The sequence below is a fragment of the Pelophylax lessonae genome, assembly GCF_965119305.1.
Source record: "Pelophylax lessonae genome assembly, chromosome: 13".
Taxonomy (NCBI): Eukaryota; Metazoa; Chordata; class Amphibia; order Anura; family Ranidae; genus Pelophylax; species Pelophylax lessonae.
The window spans coordinates 21033522-21051257 of record NC_138780.1 but is presented as its reverse complement, the minus strand read 5'-3'; the positions used below and the strand labels follow the sequence as shown (position 1 = coordinate 21051257).

The 17736-nt window shown below is 40.9% G+C and overlaps 1 protein-coding gene across 1 annotated transcript; it reads right to left on the bottom strand.

The window, feature by feature from the left end:
* Window positions 1-516: 516 nt before the first annotated feature.
* LOC309569117 (uncharacterized protein) lies at window positions 517-15921 on the bottom strand (the record flags this gene model as incomplete). The annotated part of the gene is made up of 2 exons (XM_082274879.1): window positions 517-1473; window positions 14956-15921. The coding sequence occupies 2 exons, from the start codon at window positions 15919-15921 to the stop codon at window positions 517-519; spliced, it is 1923 nt and encodes a 640-aa protein (XP_082131005.1).
* Window positions 15922-17736: the final 1815 nt, after the last annotated feature.

The following is a 17736-nucleotide window of genomic DNA, read 5'->3' as shown; positions in this document are numbered from 1 at the left end:
TGTTTAACTAGAAAGAAAATCTGAAACAAGGACCTAGACTACAAAAAGAATATGACAGAGGTTCTAGCTTTCCCCTGTCTATGTTGCTGTTGGAGAGTTCTCAGTTTTTGTCTAGTATAACATTGTCAGCAGAATAGGAAGTGAAGGGAAATTGCTCTAATGGAGCCCCAGATAGCAGTAAGACAAAGGATTTTTGAACCTTCCCCACAGTCTAAGAGGAAAAACATTTTTGCTGGCTGAACACTTTAATGAATACAAAATTAACCTACATTTTATTTCTCTTTTGGAGTCCTTCTATAAAGTTGGAGCATATATTTACAATGTTAATGGTCTTTCTAGGAAGACTGACATAAGAACTATGGTGTTTGGAGGGTCAGTATGAGAGCTTGATTTTAAGCTTGTTAGCAAGAAGGCTAATGACGGTAGTGTCAACGTATGAAATTTAAGCATAATGCAGACTCTAGAAATACTTTTACCCTTAATGATCATTCATACTATGATATCATGAAATGCAAATCAAGATTTTGTTTTGCAAAATGTTTTATTTCTTATGTGAGTTCTTTTAACTGTGTTTTTGACATCCTCATTCCTCATACTGTAGACCATGGGGTTCATCATTGGTGTCACTACTGTATAGAGAATGGACAAAGTTTTGTCTAGTTCAGGAGAGTATATAGAGGGGGGTCTCAGATATATAAAAAGAAGGGTCCCATAGTAGAGACCCACCACAATTAGGTGGGAACCACATGTGGAGAAAGCTTTATGTCTTCCTTGTGAGGAACGGATCTTCAGGATGGTGGAAATTATTTTGACATATGAGATAAGAGTGAGGCAGAACGAAGACATCCCAAGGATTCCTGCGGAGATGTACATGCCTATCTCATTAAGTGACGTGTTTCTGCAGGACATTCGAAGAAAAGGCGGTACCTCACAGAAGAAGTGGTTGACATGATGGGACTTGCAGTAAGGGAGTTGGAAGGTGAGGACAACGTGGATAGCTGAGTTCAGAAAGCAAATACTCCATGACCCTGCTGCTAAACTAACACACAACATCTTATTCATTATGGTGCTGTAGTGCAATGGTCTACAGATGGCAGCATACCTGTCATATGCCATAACAGCTAGAATTATACATTCAGTTCCTCCTAAACCCAAATGAAAAAACATTTGCACCGCACATCCAAACAAGGATATGCTTCTGTCCTTGACCAAAGTGTTTTTGATAATTAGGGGAACAATAGTGGACGAGAAACCAATGTCGATAATGGAGAGGTTTCTTAGGAAAAAGTACATGGGGGTTTGTAGCTTTGGGTTTATCCTCACCACAATGATCAGTAGAAAGTTTCCTGACAATGTGATTATATACATCACAGAAAACACAAGGACATAGATTGCCTGGAGAGATGGGATGCTAGATAGGCCAAGGAGGATGAAGCTTCCTGTAAAGGTTTGGTTGACTTCTTCCATAACATTCTAAGAGAAGAAAGAGATTAATAATTAAAATGCATCTGAAGTGTTATTCTTTAGAGAGTCATTCCACCCAAAAGTGATATTTTGGTTACCAATTGAGTGCATCAGCCCCTGGCACCTTATACTGTATGTCTTCAAAACCTCAACCCTGTTCCTATACGCCAGGGAGTTTAAGTTATTACTGCCCTTCAAAGATGAATTTCACAAATTTCACCAATCAATTTCACATTACTGCCTTCCAAAGGTCAATCAAGTTTACCTATTTTTAATTTTTGTATGTTTTTACTTGATAACCTATTTTTCTGAGTATAGGCCTATGTTTATTCCATGTGTTTAATTAACCACTTAAAGACCAGGCCAGACCTATTTCTGACACAAGTTAAAATCAGCTATTTTTGCTAGAAAATTACTTAGAACGCCCAAACATTACATATATATATACCGTATTTATAGGCATATAACACGCACTTTTTCCTCCCAAAAATGGAGGAAAAAGCAGCAGTGCGCGTTATACGCCGATATTAAAAAAATAAAAAAGGCCAGGAAGCATCAGCGAGAGCAGAAGGGGCGGGCCGGGCCGAGGAGAAGGAAGGACTAGCTGTCATTAGAGCAGAAGGGGGCGGGCTGGGCCGAGGAGAAGGGAGAACGAGCGAGCGTAGTCATCGGAAGTCCCGCCTATGACAGACGTCACACGTCTCGGCAGAGGAGGCAGGACTTCCGATGACTGCGCTCGCTCGTTCTCCCTTCTCCTTGGCCCGGCCCGCCCCCTTCTGCTCTTATGACAGCTCATCCTTCCTTCTCCTCGGCCCGGCCCGCCCTTTCTGCTCTCGGCGCTGCTTCCCGCCCTTTTTTAAAACAGATTCGGACAGTTCCAATGGCGCTTGCGAGGCTTCATATTTGGACACTGCGCTTGCGAGGCTGCATATATTGACACTGCTGATGGGCTGCATATATTGAGGCTGCATATATGGACACTGCTGGTGAGGCTGCATATATGGACACTGCTGGTGAGGCTGCATATATGGACACTGCTGATGAGGATGCATTGCTGGAAACTGCTGATGAGGATGCATTCATGGGCACTGGTGAGATGTCATTTGATTTAAAAAAAAAAATGTTCTGAGTTCAAAGCTGTTTATTTTAAATTTAAAGCGGTTGTAAACCCTATATAAAAAAAAAAAAAAAAAAACCTGCAAGACAAAGGCATAATGAGCTAGTATGCATCGCATACTAGCCCATTATGTTTAACTTACCTTAAAACGAAGCCCCGACACGGACCCCCGGACATCGATGCGGGCGCTGCCATGATCCCTCGTCGTCTCTTCCGGGTTCGGCGGCTCCGGCGCGCTGATTGGCCGGAAGAGACGGCTCCAGCGCGCTGATTGGCCGGAGCCGCGATGACGTCACTCCCGCACATGCGCGCGGGAGTGATTTTTCCGGCAAGCTCCCGGCAAGTTAATTGAAGGTCCCCCCGGACCTTCAGAGCGCATGCGCCGCTCGCGCGAGCGGCTGCATGCGCTGTAAATATCTCCTAAACCGTGCCGGTTTAGGAGATATTATTTGTACCTACAGGTAAGCCTTATTATAGGCTTACCTGTAGGTAAAAGTGTCAAAAAGCGGGATACAACCGCTTTAAGCTTTTTTCCTGAAATTTCCCTCCAAATATTGAGGTGCGTGTTATACGCCGATAAATAGGGTATATATATATATATATATATATATATTTTAGCAAAGACTCTAGAGAATAAAACGGCGGTTGTTGCAATATTTTTTGTCACCCGGTATTTATGCAGTGGCCTTTCAAACTGATTTTTTTTTGGAAAGGATACATTTCACTGCATTTTAAAAAAAATAAACAGTAAAGTGTGCCCAATTTTCTTTCTATGTGGTGAAAAATAATGTTACGCTGAGTAAATAGATACCCAACATGTCATTCTTCAAAATTGCGCACGCTTGTGGAATGGCAACAAACATTGGTACTTAAAGATCCCCATAGGCGACGCTTTAAAAATTTCTACAGGTTAAAAATTTCTACAGGACACTTTAAAAATTTCTACAGGTTACCATTTTAGAGTTCCAGAGGAGGTCTAGTGCTAAAATTATTGCTCTTGCTCTAACGATACCTCACATGTGTGGTTTGAACACCGTTTACATATGTAGGCACGACTTGCGTTCCTACATATGTATGCGTTCGCTTCTGCGTGTGAGCTCAGAGGGTCGGGGGCACTTTACATTTTTTTTTTCTTATTTATTTTACCTTTTATTTTTAGTTTTTTACACTGTCCCTTTAAAATAATTTTTTTTTTTTATCACTTTTATTCCTATTTCAAGGAAACATCCATTGTAAATTGAGGGCAATCTTGTTTGACTCTCCTGTGTCCCTCTCCCTCAGCACTGGGGTGACATTAAAGAAATTGGGGGATAATAGAAACATTGGAATACTAGTCAGTACCAGTGCGCAAAAGTATATTTACTTTGGAAGAAAAAAAAATCACCTCTAACGTTTGGTGTCGTACTTGGACTTGTGGATGTTGCTGCATTATGTACAACTATTAGATTATTTTTTTTAACATTTAAGAGTGGAGTGTCTTGAGACTGTCCATAATTTTAAAAAAGGTTGAGAGAACATTAATCATTGGTCAGCTTTGAATTTCCAGCTTCTTTATATCCTTTTTTCCATGACTATTGGAGCATTTTTCAGTATTTTATGAAATTCCTTTAAACTTGATAACATGAAGGAGATGGATGAATTTAGTTGGGCACAAGGCAACTAAAACAAGTAAGATGCAGCCTTATATAACACACTTTTGGTCCCTCGGCTCCGATGTTGTGCTCTCAGCTCCCCAGTTGAACTGGTCCTTTGTGGATATTCAGAGTCTGTCTTCGCTGTTTGCTAAGCGTTGCAAGGAAACTTTTTTCCATCTAAACTTTATTCTTTCCTATACATGATTTGTTTTAACTATCTTTGGTTTCTAAAACTCCAGCCAAATGTTTTCTTTTGTTTGGATAGAACGGGAAATAGGTAGAATATAGTGAATCTTAAAGTTTATTGTTTAAACTCATTATTTGGACTAGTTCAATACAATACACAAAAAAAAAAAAAAAAATCTCCAATACACTTAAAGTGTTTGTTACCCCCTACACTTCATATTCCAGATATGTGGCTGCTGTACCATGTGCTTGTATGAGAAAATATCCTGTTCATTTTGTATTGCTTCCTTTATGTGAAATTCCTGGTTATCCTGTCTGTTACCCTCTGCACTGACCACACTAAGCAGGAGAGCACATCATGGTCAGTTCTCTAGCTGTGCTGGGAACTCAGTGTACCTCCTCCAATCATCAGACTTGTCCTGACATGCCCTCGCTATACAGCCATTCACATGGAAGCTCAGTGTGCTGCTAATTCTCCTTCCTCCTCCAGCCCTTATGCAGCCGAGAACAGAGGGAATGTAATCATTTATAAAAAAAAAAAGGGAAAAAAGGTATTTACAGTATCTCACAAAAGTAAGTACACCGCTAACATTTATGTAAATATTTTATTATATCTTTTCATGTGACAACACTGAAGAAACTACACTTTGCTAGAATGTAAAGTAGTGAGTGTACAGCTTGTATAACAGTGTAAATTTGCTGTCCCCTCAAAATAACTCAACACACAGCCATTAATGTCTAAACCGCTGGCAACAAAAGTGAGTGCACCCCTAAGTGAAAATGTCCAAAAAGGGCCCAATTAGTCATTTTCCCTCCACGTTGTCATGTGACTTGTTAGTGTTACAAGGTCTCAGGTGTGAATGAGGAGCAGGTGTGGTAAATTTAGTGTTATCGCTCATCATGGCACCTCATGGCAAAGAACTCTCTGAGGATCTGAAAAAAATTATGTTTGCTCTACATCATGGGTGTCTAACCTTTTGGCCTCTCTGGGCCACATTGAGTGTAGAGAAATTTTCTTGGGCCGCATATAAAATATAGACTATGGTTAAGGCATGTAATAAAATGCCGCCGCGCCCCCCGCACTAATTTAACACAACTAGAGGATGATCAAATTAAATGGACTCAGTATACAGAGGTTTACTTCTTCTGAGAGACAATAAAGGAACACTCTATCCCCCCCCCCTCAGCCTCTGCCTACCGTTAGTTGGAAGCTGCTGTGGCCGTGCCCCCGACCTGACTTCCTTCCTCCCCAGCAAAAAAAGATTGTCAGGGGGCTGTGGGCCGCATTGCTTGCAGTCCTGGGCCGCATGCGGCCCTCGGGCCTCAGGTTGGACATGCCTGCTCTACATAAAGATGGCCTAGGCTTTAAGAAGATTGCCAAGACCCTGAAGCTGAGCTGCAGCACGGTGGTCAAGACCATACAGCAGTTTAACAGGACAGATTCTGCTCAGAACAGGCCTCGCCATAGTCGACCAAAGAAGTTGAGTGCACGTGCTCAGCATCTTATCCAGAGGTTGTCTTTGGGAAATAGACGTATGAGTGCTGCCAGCATTGCTGCAGAGGTTGAAGGATTTGGGGGGGTCTCAGTGCTCAGACCATACGCCGCACACTGCATCAAATTGATCTGCATGGCTGTCGTCCCAGAAGGAAGCCTCTTCTAAAGATGATGCACAAGAAAGCCCGCAAACAGTTTGCTGAAGGCAAGCAGACTAAGGACATGGATTACTCTAATTATTACTCTAACCATGTCCTGTGGTCTGATGAGACCAAGATAAACTTATTTGGTTCAGATGGTGTCAAGCGTGTGTGGCGGCATCCAGGTGAGGAGTACAAAGACAAGTGTGTCCTGCCTACAGTCAAGCATGGTGGTGGGAGTGCCATGGTCTGGGGCTGCATGAGTGCTGCCGGCCCTGGGGAGCTACAGTTCATTGAGGGAACCATGAATGCCAACATGTACTGTGACATACTGAAGCAGAGCATTATCCCCTCCCTTTGGAGACTGAGCTGCAGGGCAGTATTTCAACATGATAACGACCCCAAACACACCTCCAAGACAACCACTGCCCTGCTAAAGAAGCTGAGGGTAAAGGTGATGGACTGGCCAAGCATATCTCTAGACCTAAACCCTATTGAGCATCTGTCGGACATCCTCAAATGAAAGGTAGAGGAGCGCAAGGTCTCTAACATCCACCAGCTCCATGATGTCATTATGGAGGAGTGGAAGAGGACTCCAGGGGCAACCTGTGAAGCTCTGGTGAACTCCATGCCCAAGAGGGTTAAGTCAGTGCTGGAAAATAATGGTGGCCACACAAAATATTGACACTTTGGGCCCAATTTGGACATTTTCACTTAGGCGTGTACTCTCTTTTGTTGCCAGCTGTTTAGACATTAATGGCTGTGTGTTGTGTTCTTTTGACAGGGCAGCAAACTTACACTGTTATACAAGCTGTACACTCACTACTTTATATTGTAGCCAAGTGTAATTTCTTCAGTGTTGTCACATGAAAAGATATAATAAAATATTTACAAAAATGTGAGGGGCGTACTCACTTTTGTGAGATAATGTATACTGTATTTTTCTAGCTATAGAAAAAATGTTTTGCCTTTCATTTCTATTTTAAACTTAATGGGTTGTTTTATAAGGAGATAGTTTACAATTTTTGTTTGCAAGCATATGTGAAGCCCAGGGCTGGCCCTACCATGGGTCCCACTGGGTCCATTGGACCCAGGCAGAACTTTGAGAGGGGCAGCAAACTGACTCCCAAGATTTTTTCCAGCAGTTTTGTGTGTCATCACTTTGCGGGGTGTTAGGGGAGGCATTTCCCATCTCATACTGCCGCCCGTAATGCAAACTGATGAGTATGAGGAGGCGGAGCGTCCCCTCGGGGAACGTCCGTCACGCAGGGCAGGCTGGATCTTCTAGGGCGGTGGATGCGGCAGACACAGGAGTGATAGGGGTGACAGGAGGACAGATAGTGGGTGTTTGGTGAACCGGTCCGGTGGTGAGTTATGGAAGAAGATAACAGTATACAGTATATAATATTTTCAAGATTTTATATATAATGGATGTGGGAGCCTTTTTGTGGGCCTGATTTGTTTTTGGAGGGGGGGGGGCAGCATTTCATTCTTGAACCCAGGCAGCACAATGTCTTGGGGCAGCCCCAGTGAAGCCATGCATGGTCCCAATGGAGCTTCCAATTTGGGACATATATTTCAAAGTAAGAGCAAGTATGTCTTGAGGGAACTATATCTATGGAGATGCTCAATTTTCCCTACTGCAGTTGAGCAATAAAGGCTGGTCAAGAACCCACCCAAACCCTTCTGATTGGATAGTGATGGAGCACCAGCATATTAATTTGGGTATTCCTGCACAAAACCCTTCTCTTAGCAAGTTTACAGTGTTAGACTGACAGCACTATGTAGATCTGAAAGCGACGTCACTTCCTGGTTGTGATGTGGAGATGTCACGGTCTCCTGGAGCTGACTCCCTGTGTGCTCCACGGACCAGGGAATCTATGGCAGCTACCGAGGGAATCCTCAACTGTGAGAGCCAGCAGGGACACCGCCTCCTTGGACCCCAAGATTGCGATGTGTGATGACCCCATTTTTACTACATGCTTTTATTACGCTTACCCTTGTGAGTACGTTTTTTTATATACCTCCAATAAATCACTAATTTGCTGCACTTAGTAGGCGCTCTCTCCTTGTTCTTCCAGAGTCACGTCTACCTCCAAACACTAGCAGCCACTACGGTGAGCAGCTTCTACCCTGACTTTTCCATGCTGCATTCTCCTATACAGTTGCCCTTATCCACAGCCCGTTGAAGCGACAATTGTGAACTATTTTTGTGCTAATCATTTTGTTTGTTTTGTTGCTTCTCCTTCACTTCTTATCCCCTAGCAAAAATAGGAAGCTGGAGGAAATCCCTCTAGACTGAAGGAACCACTTGTAGTCATCATAATTTGTTTCCTAATTGGAAGATTTCTCCTCCATTTCTGTTCTGGTGACAACCCAAAACTTGGAATTTTCTTTTAATATTTTCTTTTTCTGATGGTAAACAGGACAAGACAGAAGGGGGGAATCTCTCTAATAGGGGCACAGACAGCGATAAGAACCTGACAGTTGTTTTAATCCCACTCCACCCAAAACTAAAAGAAGAACATTTACCTGTAGTTTAACCCCTTCCCACTTCCGCCTCCTGGCCCTTTAGCAGCTTCTAAATGCCTGGAGGTGGGCATTTGGGTCATGTGGTGGTTTTGATTGGCTGTCACAGTAGGCACATGATCGGAAAGCTTCCGATTGCAAGTATGCATTGGGAGCTTTCCGGTCCCCACCAATGACTGTGCTGAGAGCGCACACGCCGTGTGCTCTCAACACAGAAAAGTGTTTACATAGGGCCACATATATCTGGCCTCTCGCCAATAAAGCCCATCCGCTGAGAGGCCACATATATATCATACCATCAGCGGGAATTGGTTAAAAGAGGTGTCTGCATATGTTTTCCTATTTTTATTTCTATTTTTTTTTTTACATTTACTTTCATCTGGTAATTCTGTATTTAACACAACTCCTGTCCCTTGGTGGCTATGCTCATTCCACCACTGTATCTATAGAGGTAGCCATGGATGTCATCCAGGCTGGACTAGTAGTTTACAGTGGGGGGATAACACTTTAACGCCTTCACGCAGTCAGTATGCAAATATGCGGCCCCACTGGACTGGGCTTTTTTTTTTACATTTTGGGCGCATATATATATATGTATCTCCCTCTGTGCTGGGAGCGTGCACCAAGAGCCTCGGCCTTCGTACTAACGATCGGGACCCAGAAGTCCAGATTCTGGGTCACCTGATCGCCGTTTTAGTCTCTGATCAGTCACTGTGCAGCCTGTCCCCATGTTTTATGTCTCTATGAATGGGTTGGAGAGATACATTGTATTATTCTGTTCTTGTAGAGATAGAAAAAAAAGTGTGTGTATAAAAAAAATAATAATTTAAAAAATAAAACATAAAAAAATACCTAGATTAAGGTTTGATCTAGGTCAGTGCCAGGGTAAGTGTTTAGGTCAAGGTCAAGGTCACTATTTTTAGGACAGAATTTTTTTTTTTTTAATGAGTATTAGTGTCGGTGTGTTTTAGGTTGGCTTAAAAAAAACAAAGTATGCAGTATAGTTTCTGGGCTGTACTACAGGTACAAACAGAAAAATAACATACACATATGTGGTATCGCGGCAATCGCCAGGAGCAGGAGAATGTATTTTGAGTTGTTCTTTGATGATAGGTTATGGCAGTAGGAATAAATATACAGTTATATTTTTATATTTTTTACTATTTTGGTCCAGTTTTCCTTTGATAATAAAACAAAAACATTATTATTCTTTGCCCCACATATGCCCAGCTGGGGGAGTCAGTAGAAGCACGAACCGATAGCAGGAGCGGGACATTACCATTGGCAATCGACCCACTGGATAAGCATCAACCACTGGATTTATCCTGCGCTTGGTTTATCCACCGTTTAGTAAGAGGCCATCTATACTATACCACTGGGTGGTGATTTAGAGATATCTCCTTCCTTTCCATCTAAAGATCAGAGTCTTCTCTGCGTTCCACCTTATTTCATTTGGTAAGGAGGAACACTAGCTGGTGGCGGGATTCTCTATCACACAGCACTGGATACATCACTATCAGTTTTTATATTGTTTTTGCAGCACTTGGTGAAGATCACCATTGGACTTTGTTGCTTTATTCACCCTTTTTGAATCCTTTGGAATATTTTGATATCACTCAGGGTTCACTATTTATGGGACACTTGGTGCAATTTTGAACTTTGTGGTTTTATTTGTATTGCACTATATTGTATAATACCATATTATTTACACTTATTGTATATGTTATATGTCAACGTTATTCACATTGTGCTATTGTCACTTTGGTCATCATTTAGCGCACCTTATTTTCATTACACAATAAAACAAAAACAGCAGATATCCATTACCATTTACCACCAAATGAAAGCCCAATTTTCCTGAAAAAATGCGGTATAATCCACCTGGATTCACAAAGTAGTTGTGATGATATGTAACGTTTTACCAACACATCTCAAAAGTTGCAAAATTGGGCTTAGACATTTCGATTTGTTTTACCTTTCGGCACGAAGTGGTTAAATTCAGACAAGGTCACTACAATTGGTAATGTTCAGGACTTGCTGAAAAAAATAAATTTAACGCAGTCATCATCATATCTATGATCTGAGGAGCTGCAATATACAGTATTAACATTTTGTCAATGGGTTTAATTAAAGGATTGGTAAGATAGTTAGCATTTCTTGGGTCCAGAGGAGCAAGAAACAAGAAAAGTCTTCCCTTATATAACAAACACATGGTGGTCTATCAGTTCCCCAACTTACTTGTGTTTTTTCCTGCTCCCTCTCTGCTCTCATGTCTTTGTTAATATTCAGCCTCTGTCCTCATTGCTTCCTAAATCTTGCAATTTTTTGTGAGTGTTTGTACAAAAAAGTGTTTCTTTAGATTTGGCAAACATGGGGAAGGTTTAGAAGCTTCGTTGGGTTTCTGGGTTGATCAACCCTCTCTGTTTATCCCGGTGATCAATGACACCAGAACATTGGCCAATGTCACCAGGCCACCTGGTGGCAATATTACGAGGACAGAAAGTAACTTCTGTCCTGGTATTATTCCGAAAGAACTTTCTTTAGAAAATCTTATGCATTTTCGTAATTTTTCGCATTTCTACCCATTAGTGGGCTGCAGCAATGGCCGATTTTTGTACAAATGATTGAAATTTTTTCAAAAGCTAACAATTTTCTAATCAATGATGGGGGAATGGTGTAGGAAATATGATCAAAAAAGAAATGCGCATGAGCACAAAAAAAGAAAATTCCCAGAAATAAAAGAAGTTTCCCGGCCATGAAAATTCTTTTCTGTAGCAACATGAGGTGAAATTGAAGGCTTCGTTGGTCGAATTTCAAAATCAATGGTGGCATCATCGCATTACAAAATGCACAAAATTCCAATTTTCGAAAAAGAAAATTAATTTCGAATTCAACCCTTGTATGGCCTGCTTTAATCCAACACTCTACCATTGTCTCCAGAAAAGGAAAAAAGAGGAATCTTTTCAACGGACATTCCTATTGCAATTGTCACTACCATTGCCACCAGGACAGAAGGTGACTGTTAATCCAACAATTTACCGGTGCCTCCAGAACAGGAAAAGAGGGGGTAGCTTCTAGTGGGCACCCCTGTTGCAATGACCAGAGGCCTTGTCCCCATGACAGAAAGGGGTTGATTTCCTAAAACTGGAGAGTGCAAAATCTGGTGTAGCTTTGCATAGAAACCAATCAGCTTCCATGGTTTTTTTTTTGTCAAAGATTAACTGAACAAGCTGAAGTTAGAAACTGACTGGCTACCATGCCCAGCTGCACCAGATTTTACACTTTCCAGTTTTAGTAAATCAACCCCAAAGTGACTGTTAATCCAACATTTTACAATATATCATTGTCTCCAGAATAGGAAAAGAGGGGCGTCCTTCCAATGGGCACCCTTGTTACAGAGGTGGCTTTCTAGTTGGGGAATTCCCATAACTTTCCAGAGATTTTCTTTCATTTCCCCAAACTAAATAAAACATTAACATTTTAATATTGTTTGTTTCTGTTTTAATACATTTTTTATTGAATAAATGTGCAAAAACATAATTACAAAGGTGTGTAAATTTTCAGTTACACAGAAGTATACATCTGAATATTCCATAAAGAATGTGTAAGGGTGGATATGATCAACATGTATAAATACATAAGGGGTCCATATAGGGAACTTGGTGTTGAGTTATTCACTTTGAGGTCAACACAGAGGACAAGGGAGGCACTCTTTACGTCTAGAGGAAAACAGATTTTGTCTCCAAATATGGAAAGGTTTCTTCACCGTAAGAGCTGTGAAAATGTGGAATAGACTCCCTCCAGAGGTGGTTCTGGCCTGCTCACTAGATTGCTGAGCCAGAGCAGGTCCCCATATAAAGACACAACCTCAAGTAACTATTTTTTAAGAAATTAGACTGATAATTTTAGTTCCTTAACATTTCCCCCTAAATAATTGGTCATCTAAGGCAGTGGTCCTCAACCCTGGCCTACAGGGCCCACTAACAGGCCAGGTTTTAAGTATTACCTTGGGGAGATGCAGACTAGAATACTGCAATCACTGAGCAGCAAATTATATCACCTGGGATGTATTTCAGTTATCTTGCAAATCTGGCCTGTTAGTGGGCCCTGTAAGCCAGGGTTGAGGACCACTGATCTAAGGATCCAATTTTTTATTTTTTATTTTTTTAGTTTGTCATGTAAAATGGCAGCTAACTTTTCATTAAACAAATGCCTTGAGATTTATTGCTTTTATGGCTATTTTTCATAAGTCAGCAGGCTAGTTTGGGAGCACCACTATTTTTAATCTGGCAACCAAACGCTTTGACATGACCTAGTGACATCTTCTCTCCATTTGGTTGTAGACATCACTGAAATTTTCCTTGTGCCAGATAAAACATGTTGCAACAGCATTGTAAATATATTCAACTTTTGTACAGTTTTGATTTGATATTATTTACATTGATCATTATATATACTGCAATACAATGCATTATTGTTTCAGTAATGTACATGACTGGCTTTCTATGCCCTACAGCCTTCTCTATGTACCTGTATACAATATACTATATATCCACTTGCTGACCAGGCTTTTTTCTGTTACAAGTAAAAATTTGTAATTTTTTGCTAGATTACTGAGAACCCATAAATATTATATTTATATTTTTTTAGCAGAGACCCTAGAAAATAAAATGGTGGTCGTTGCAATTCTTTATGTAACGTGGTTTTTGTGCAGCGGTGTTTTAAACACAATTTTTTGGAGAAAATACACTTTAATTAAATAAAAAAATATATAATGTACTGTGTAATGGAACCACTGACCCACACTGTACTTGTGGTCTTCCATCTGTAAACGGCTTCCTTGCAGTCATGAACATATATCCCAGATTTTCCCAGCCGCCCTCATACAAAGCTAGCCAACAACTTAGCTTGTACAAGTTTTGGAACATTCTCCTTTATTGAACAGTTCAACACTCAATTTATACACACATGAGCACATCCCCCTCCTGATCAAATTACTACACACAGGTCAGGGGTTGCCTGATTACATTATCCTATGCAGATGAAATTGTATACAGAAACAGAATTAACCTGAACTAATTATCTGGCCATCTGGACAGAACAATGCAAGGTCATTAACATTTAACAATGGGACAGGCAGGCTTAACACAATCCACATTCCATCTATATAGATAGACAATAGGACAAGACTGCCAATGACAGTCTATCCGTCTCCTTCATTGAAGTACATGGAATACCCATCTAGTTGTCACAGACTCCATGGCGACAGGCCACAGGTCTCACAGTGCAAAGTGGGATCAAATCTCCACATTTCTTGAGAGACATTATTAACAAATATCACTCTCCCATCTGAAGCCATCCAAACCATTCTCTCAGTGTCCCCCAAAGTATCTGTCCCTCACTCCTAGTGACAGTGAACACCGTCACTTACTGTATACCCCAATTTTTTTTTTTTTTTTTATAATATGAAAGATGATGTTACACCAAGTAAATTGATACCTAACATGTCATGCCTTAAAATCAATTCGTGGAACGTCGCCAAACAACGGTACTTAAAAATCTCCATAGCCGGCGTTCTAAAAATGCCTACAGGTTACCAGTTTAGAGGTACAGAGGAGGTCTAATGCTAGAACTATTGCCCTAACTCAGATGTTCAAGGCGATACCTCACTTGTGTGGTGGGAACACTGTGTACATATGTGGGCGTGACCTATGAATGGGTTTACCACTGTGTGCAAGCATGCGGGGATGGGGGCACTTTAAAATTAATTTTTTTTACATTTATTTTATTACACTTTTTTTAATTTTTACACTGTCCCTTTAAAAAAAAGTTTTTTGATCACTTTTATTGCTATCGCAAGGGATGTAAACATCCCTTGCTATAACAATGCAGCATGACAGGTCCTCTTTATTGAGAGATCAGGGGTCTAAAAGACCCCAAATCTCTCCTCTACTTTAAAAGCAAAAAAAAAGTTGTTCTTTTGCTTTAAGAAAAAAAAAGGCCTTGTTTACATGTGGCCGGAAACCAGAAGTGACGACTTCCCTTCGCTCATCTCTGTGCTCAGCTGCCGCCAGCGCCAGATCAGTTCTCGGGCTTCCCGATCCACCAGGTAAGCCCAAAAATCAACGGAAAGAGGTGAAAGGGGGAACAACCCCTTCAAAAAGTGACCCAGTGAAAAATCCACTGCTCGGGCCTCTTTTATGATAAAGACCAGTGCTTGAGGGAAAAAATGATATGAGATTTATGGCATCTAGCTGCAGCTATACCCCGGTATTTAATAGTAATGTCGGATTTTCCCAGTTAGGCGATCGGCAAGTGGATATAGTACATTGAAAGCCCTTTGCAAATAAAGATAATCATGAAATGCATTGTCTCCAATCAGGCTTTTACATTAGAGATCTTTATTTCTTGTTTGCTTTTTTTGATTGTTTCTTTGACATCCTTGTTCCTCATACTATAGATAATTGGGTTCAACATCGGTGTCACAGCTGTGTAGAAAATTGACACAGTTTTGTCTATTTCTGCAGAGTAAGTAGAGCGGGGTCTCATGTACATAAACATGATGGTCCCATAGTAAAGACCCACCACAGTCAGGTGAGAAGCACATGTAGAAAAAGCTTTCTGTCTTCCCTCAGAGGAACGGATCTTCAAGATGGTGGAGATGATGTTGATGTATGAAATTAGAGTCAAGCAGAAAGAACACATGACTAAGAGACCTGCTAGAATGTACATCATCATCTCATTGAACCGAGTGTCTCGGCAAGACATTCGAAAAAAAGGTGGCATTTCACAGAAGAAGTGGTTGACGTGGTGGGACTTGCAGAAGGGGAGTTGAAAGGTGAGGATAACGTGTACTGTAGCGTTTAGGAGGCAAATACCCCATGATCCCACTGCTAAACTGACACACACTGTCTTGCTCATGATGGTGTTGTAGTACAATGGTCTACAGATGGCAACAAACCTGTCGTACGCCATGACAGCTAGTATAATACACTCTGTTGCTCCTAAAGCTATAGCGAAGAACATCTGTAATGCACACCCCAACAAGGAGATGCTTTTATCTATGGCCAGAGTGTTTATGAGAAGTTTTGGAACGATGGTGGATGAGAAAAAGATGTCGACAATGGAAAGGTTACCCAGGAAGAAGTACATGGGAGTCTGTAACTTTGGGTTGATCCTCACCACAATGATCAGTAGAAAATTTCCTGACAAAGTGATTATGTACATCAGAAGGAATGCAAGGAAATATATCACTTGGAGATGTGGGACATCAGATAGTCCGATGAGGATGAACCTGTCTGAAGATGTTTGGTTGAATTCTTCCATAATATTCAGGTTATGTCTGGTAGGAGACATTTGTAACAAGACAATAAAATATACAATATTTGCAAATAACATTGTATGAAAACTTTACTTTTTCTTGAAAAAAACCTATATAAAGTGTATGGATAGCCATACACGTGACCTCCCTCTGCTTCCCTTCCTGATGTATGTGAGTACAGTGGGAGGGGCTGAGATTCTAGAGCCAGCATCAATGAGGAATCTCAGCCCCTCCCACTATACTCACTTAAATCAGGAAGGGAAGCAGAGGGAGGTCACTTGTCTGCACAGCAGGGCTCTGCAAAAAAATTTATTTAGCATTATAATTTTAGTAAAACACATGATTAAAGTCATTTATACATGTGACTTTAAAACAACTTTAAGACAGTCTTAAAATTTCATAGATCACAACAACAGTTATATACGTTGTCAAGACCCAATACCCAGGGGCGTATTTACCGCGAGGCAAATAAGGCTTGCATTTTTTAGGGGGACGGCGTCTCACCCCGGTATCGTTTTTTTGGGGGACGGTGGTTGGCTCTCTTGTAATAGCAATCGGAGCAGCTTACTGGCCACTCAATTGCTATTGCCCATCAGTGCCTGCTCATCTAGGCACTGATGAGCACTGACTGGCAGCACTATGGGCACTGAGTGTGGGCACTGATGGTGCTGCCCATCAGTGCTCATCAGTGCCACCCATCAGTGCTCATCAGTGCCACCCGTCAGTGTCCATCAGTGCCATCTGCCAGTGCCCATCAGTGCTGCCTATCAGTGCCCATCAGTGCTGCCCGTCAGTGCCGCCTCTCAGTGCCCAGCAGTGCCACCTCTCAGTGCCACCTCTCAGTGCCCAGCAGTGCCACCTCTCAGTGCCCAGCAGTGCCGCCTATCAGTGCTCATCAGTGCCGCCTATCAGTGCTCATCAGTGCCGCCTATCAGTGCCGCCTACCAGTGCCGTCTATCAGTGCTCATCAGTGCGGCATATTAGTACCTCATCAGTGCCCATAAGTGCCACCTCATCAGTGCCCATAAGTGCCACCTCATCAGTGCCCATCAGTGCAGCCTATCAGTGCCCATCAGTGCCGCCTCATCAGCGCACATCAGTGAAGGAGAAAAATTTATTTTCAAAATTTACTCGCAGAAAATAAGAAAAACTTTTTTTTTTCCAAAATTTTCTGTCTTTTTTCTTTTTTTTTGTAAAAAAATATATATATATATATATATATATATATATATATATATATATATATATGACATTCAACAACCAGCATTCTGTAGATGATAATTAATCACAAAATTGTTCACTGAATGGCATTTTCTCAATACGTTCCTTCTACATTCATGGGTCAAATAAAGTGCATTTGCCAAAAATATGAGCGTCTCCTGTCTTTCTTTCTCCTTTTTTCACAAGTGAAATTCAAACATAGGTGTTTTATATATATTTTTTATATAAGATTTATATATGGACACATGGAATTAGGCTTCTGACTTGAATTGGTTTGTTTTCAATTGAATTTATTTTGAGTTAAAGAATGGATAGGTAAGCATTGCTGATTATATAGTAGAATAATTATATTATTATATTAAATGATTATTATATAATTATATAATATACAGTATATTCATAAGAAAAATGCAATTTAAGCATTTTCTCTTTTTTTCCCCTTTTTTTCTTTTTCTTCTTTTCTGGTTTATGTATTAGTGTACGGGATTGGTACTTTATATTTTGTAGTTAGGAAAGTTCTATCAATCCTAAAAAAGAGAAGGTAAAAATAAGAGGAAGTTGTTTTGATATAAATATGTAAGATTGCATATTATTGTTTTTTTTTTTTCTTCTGTGTATGGAAATGTTTA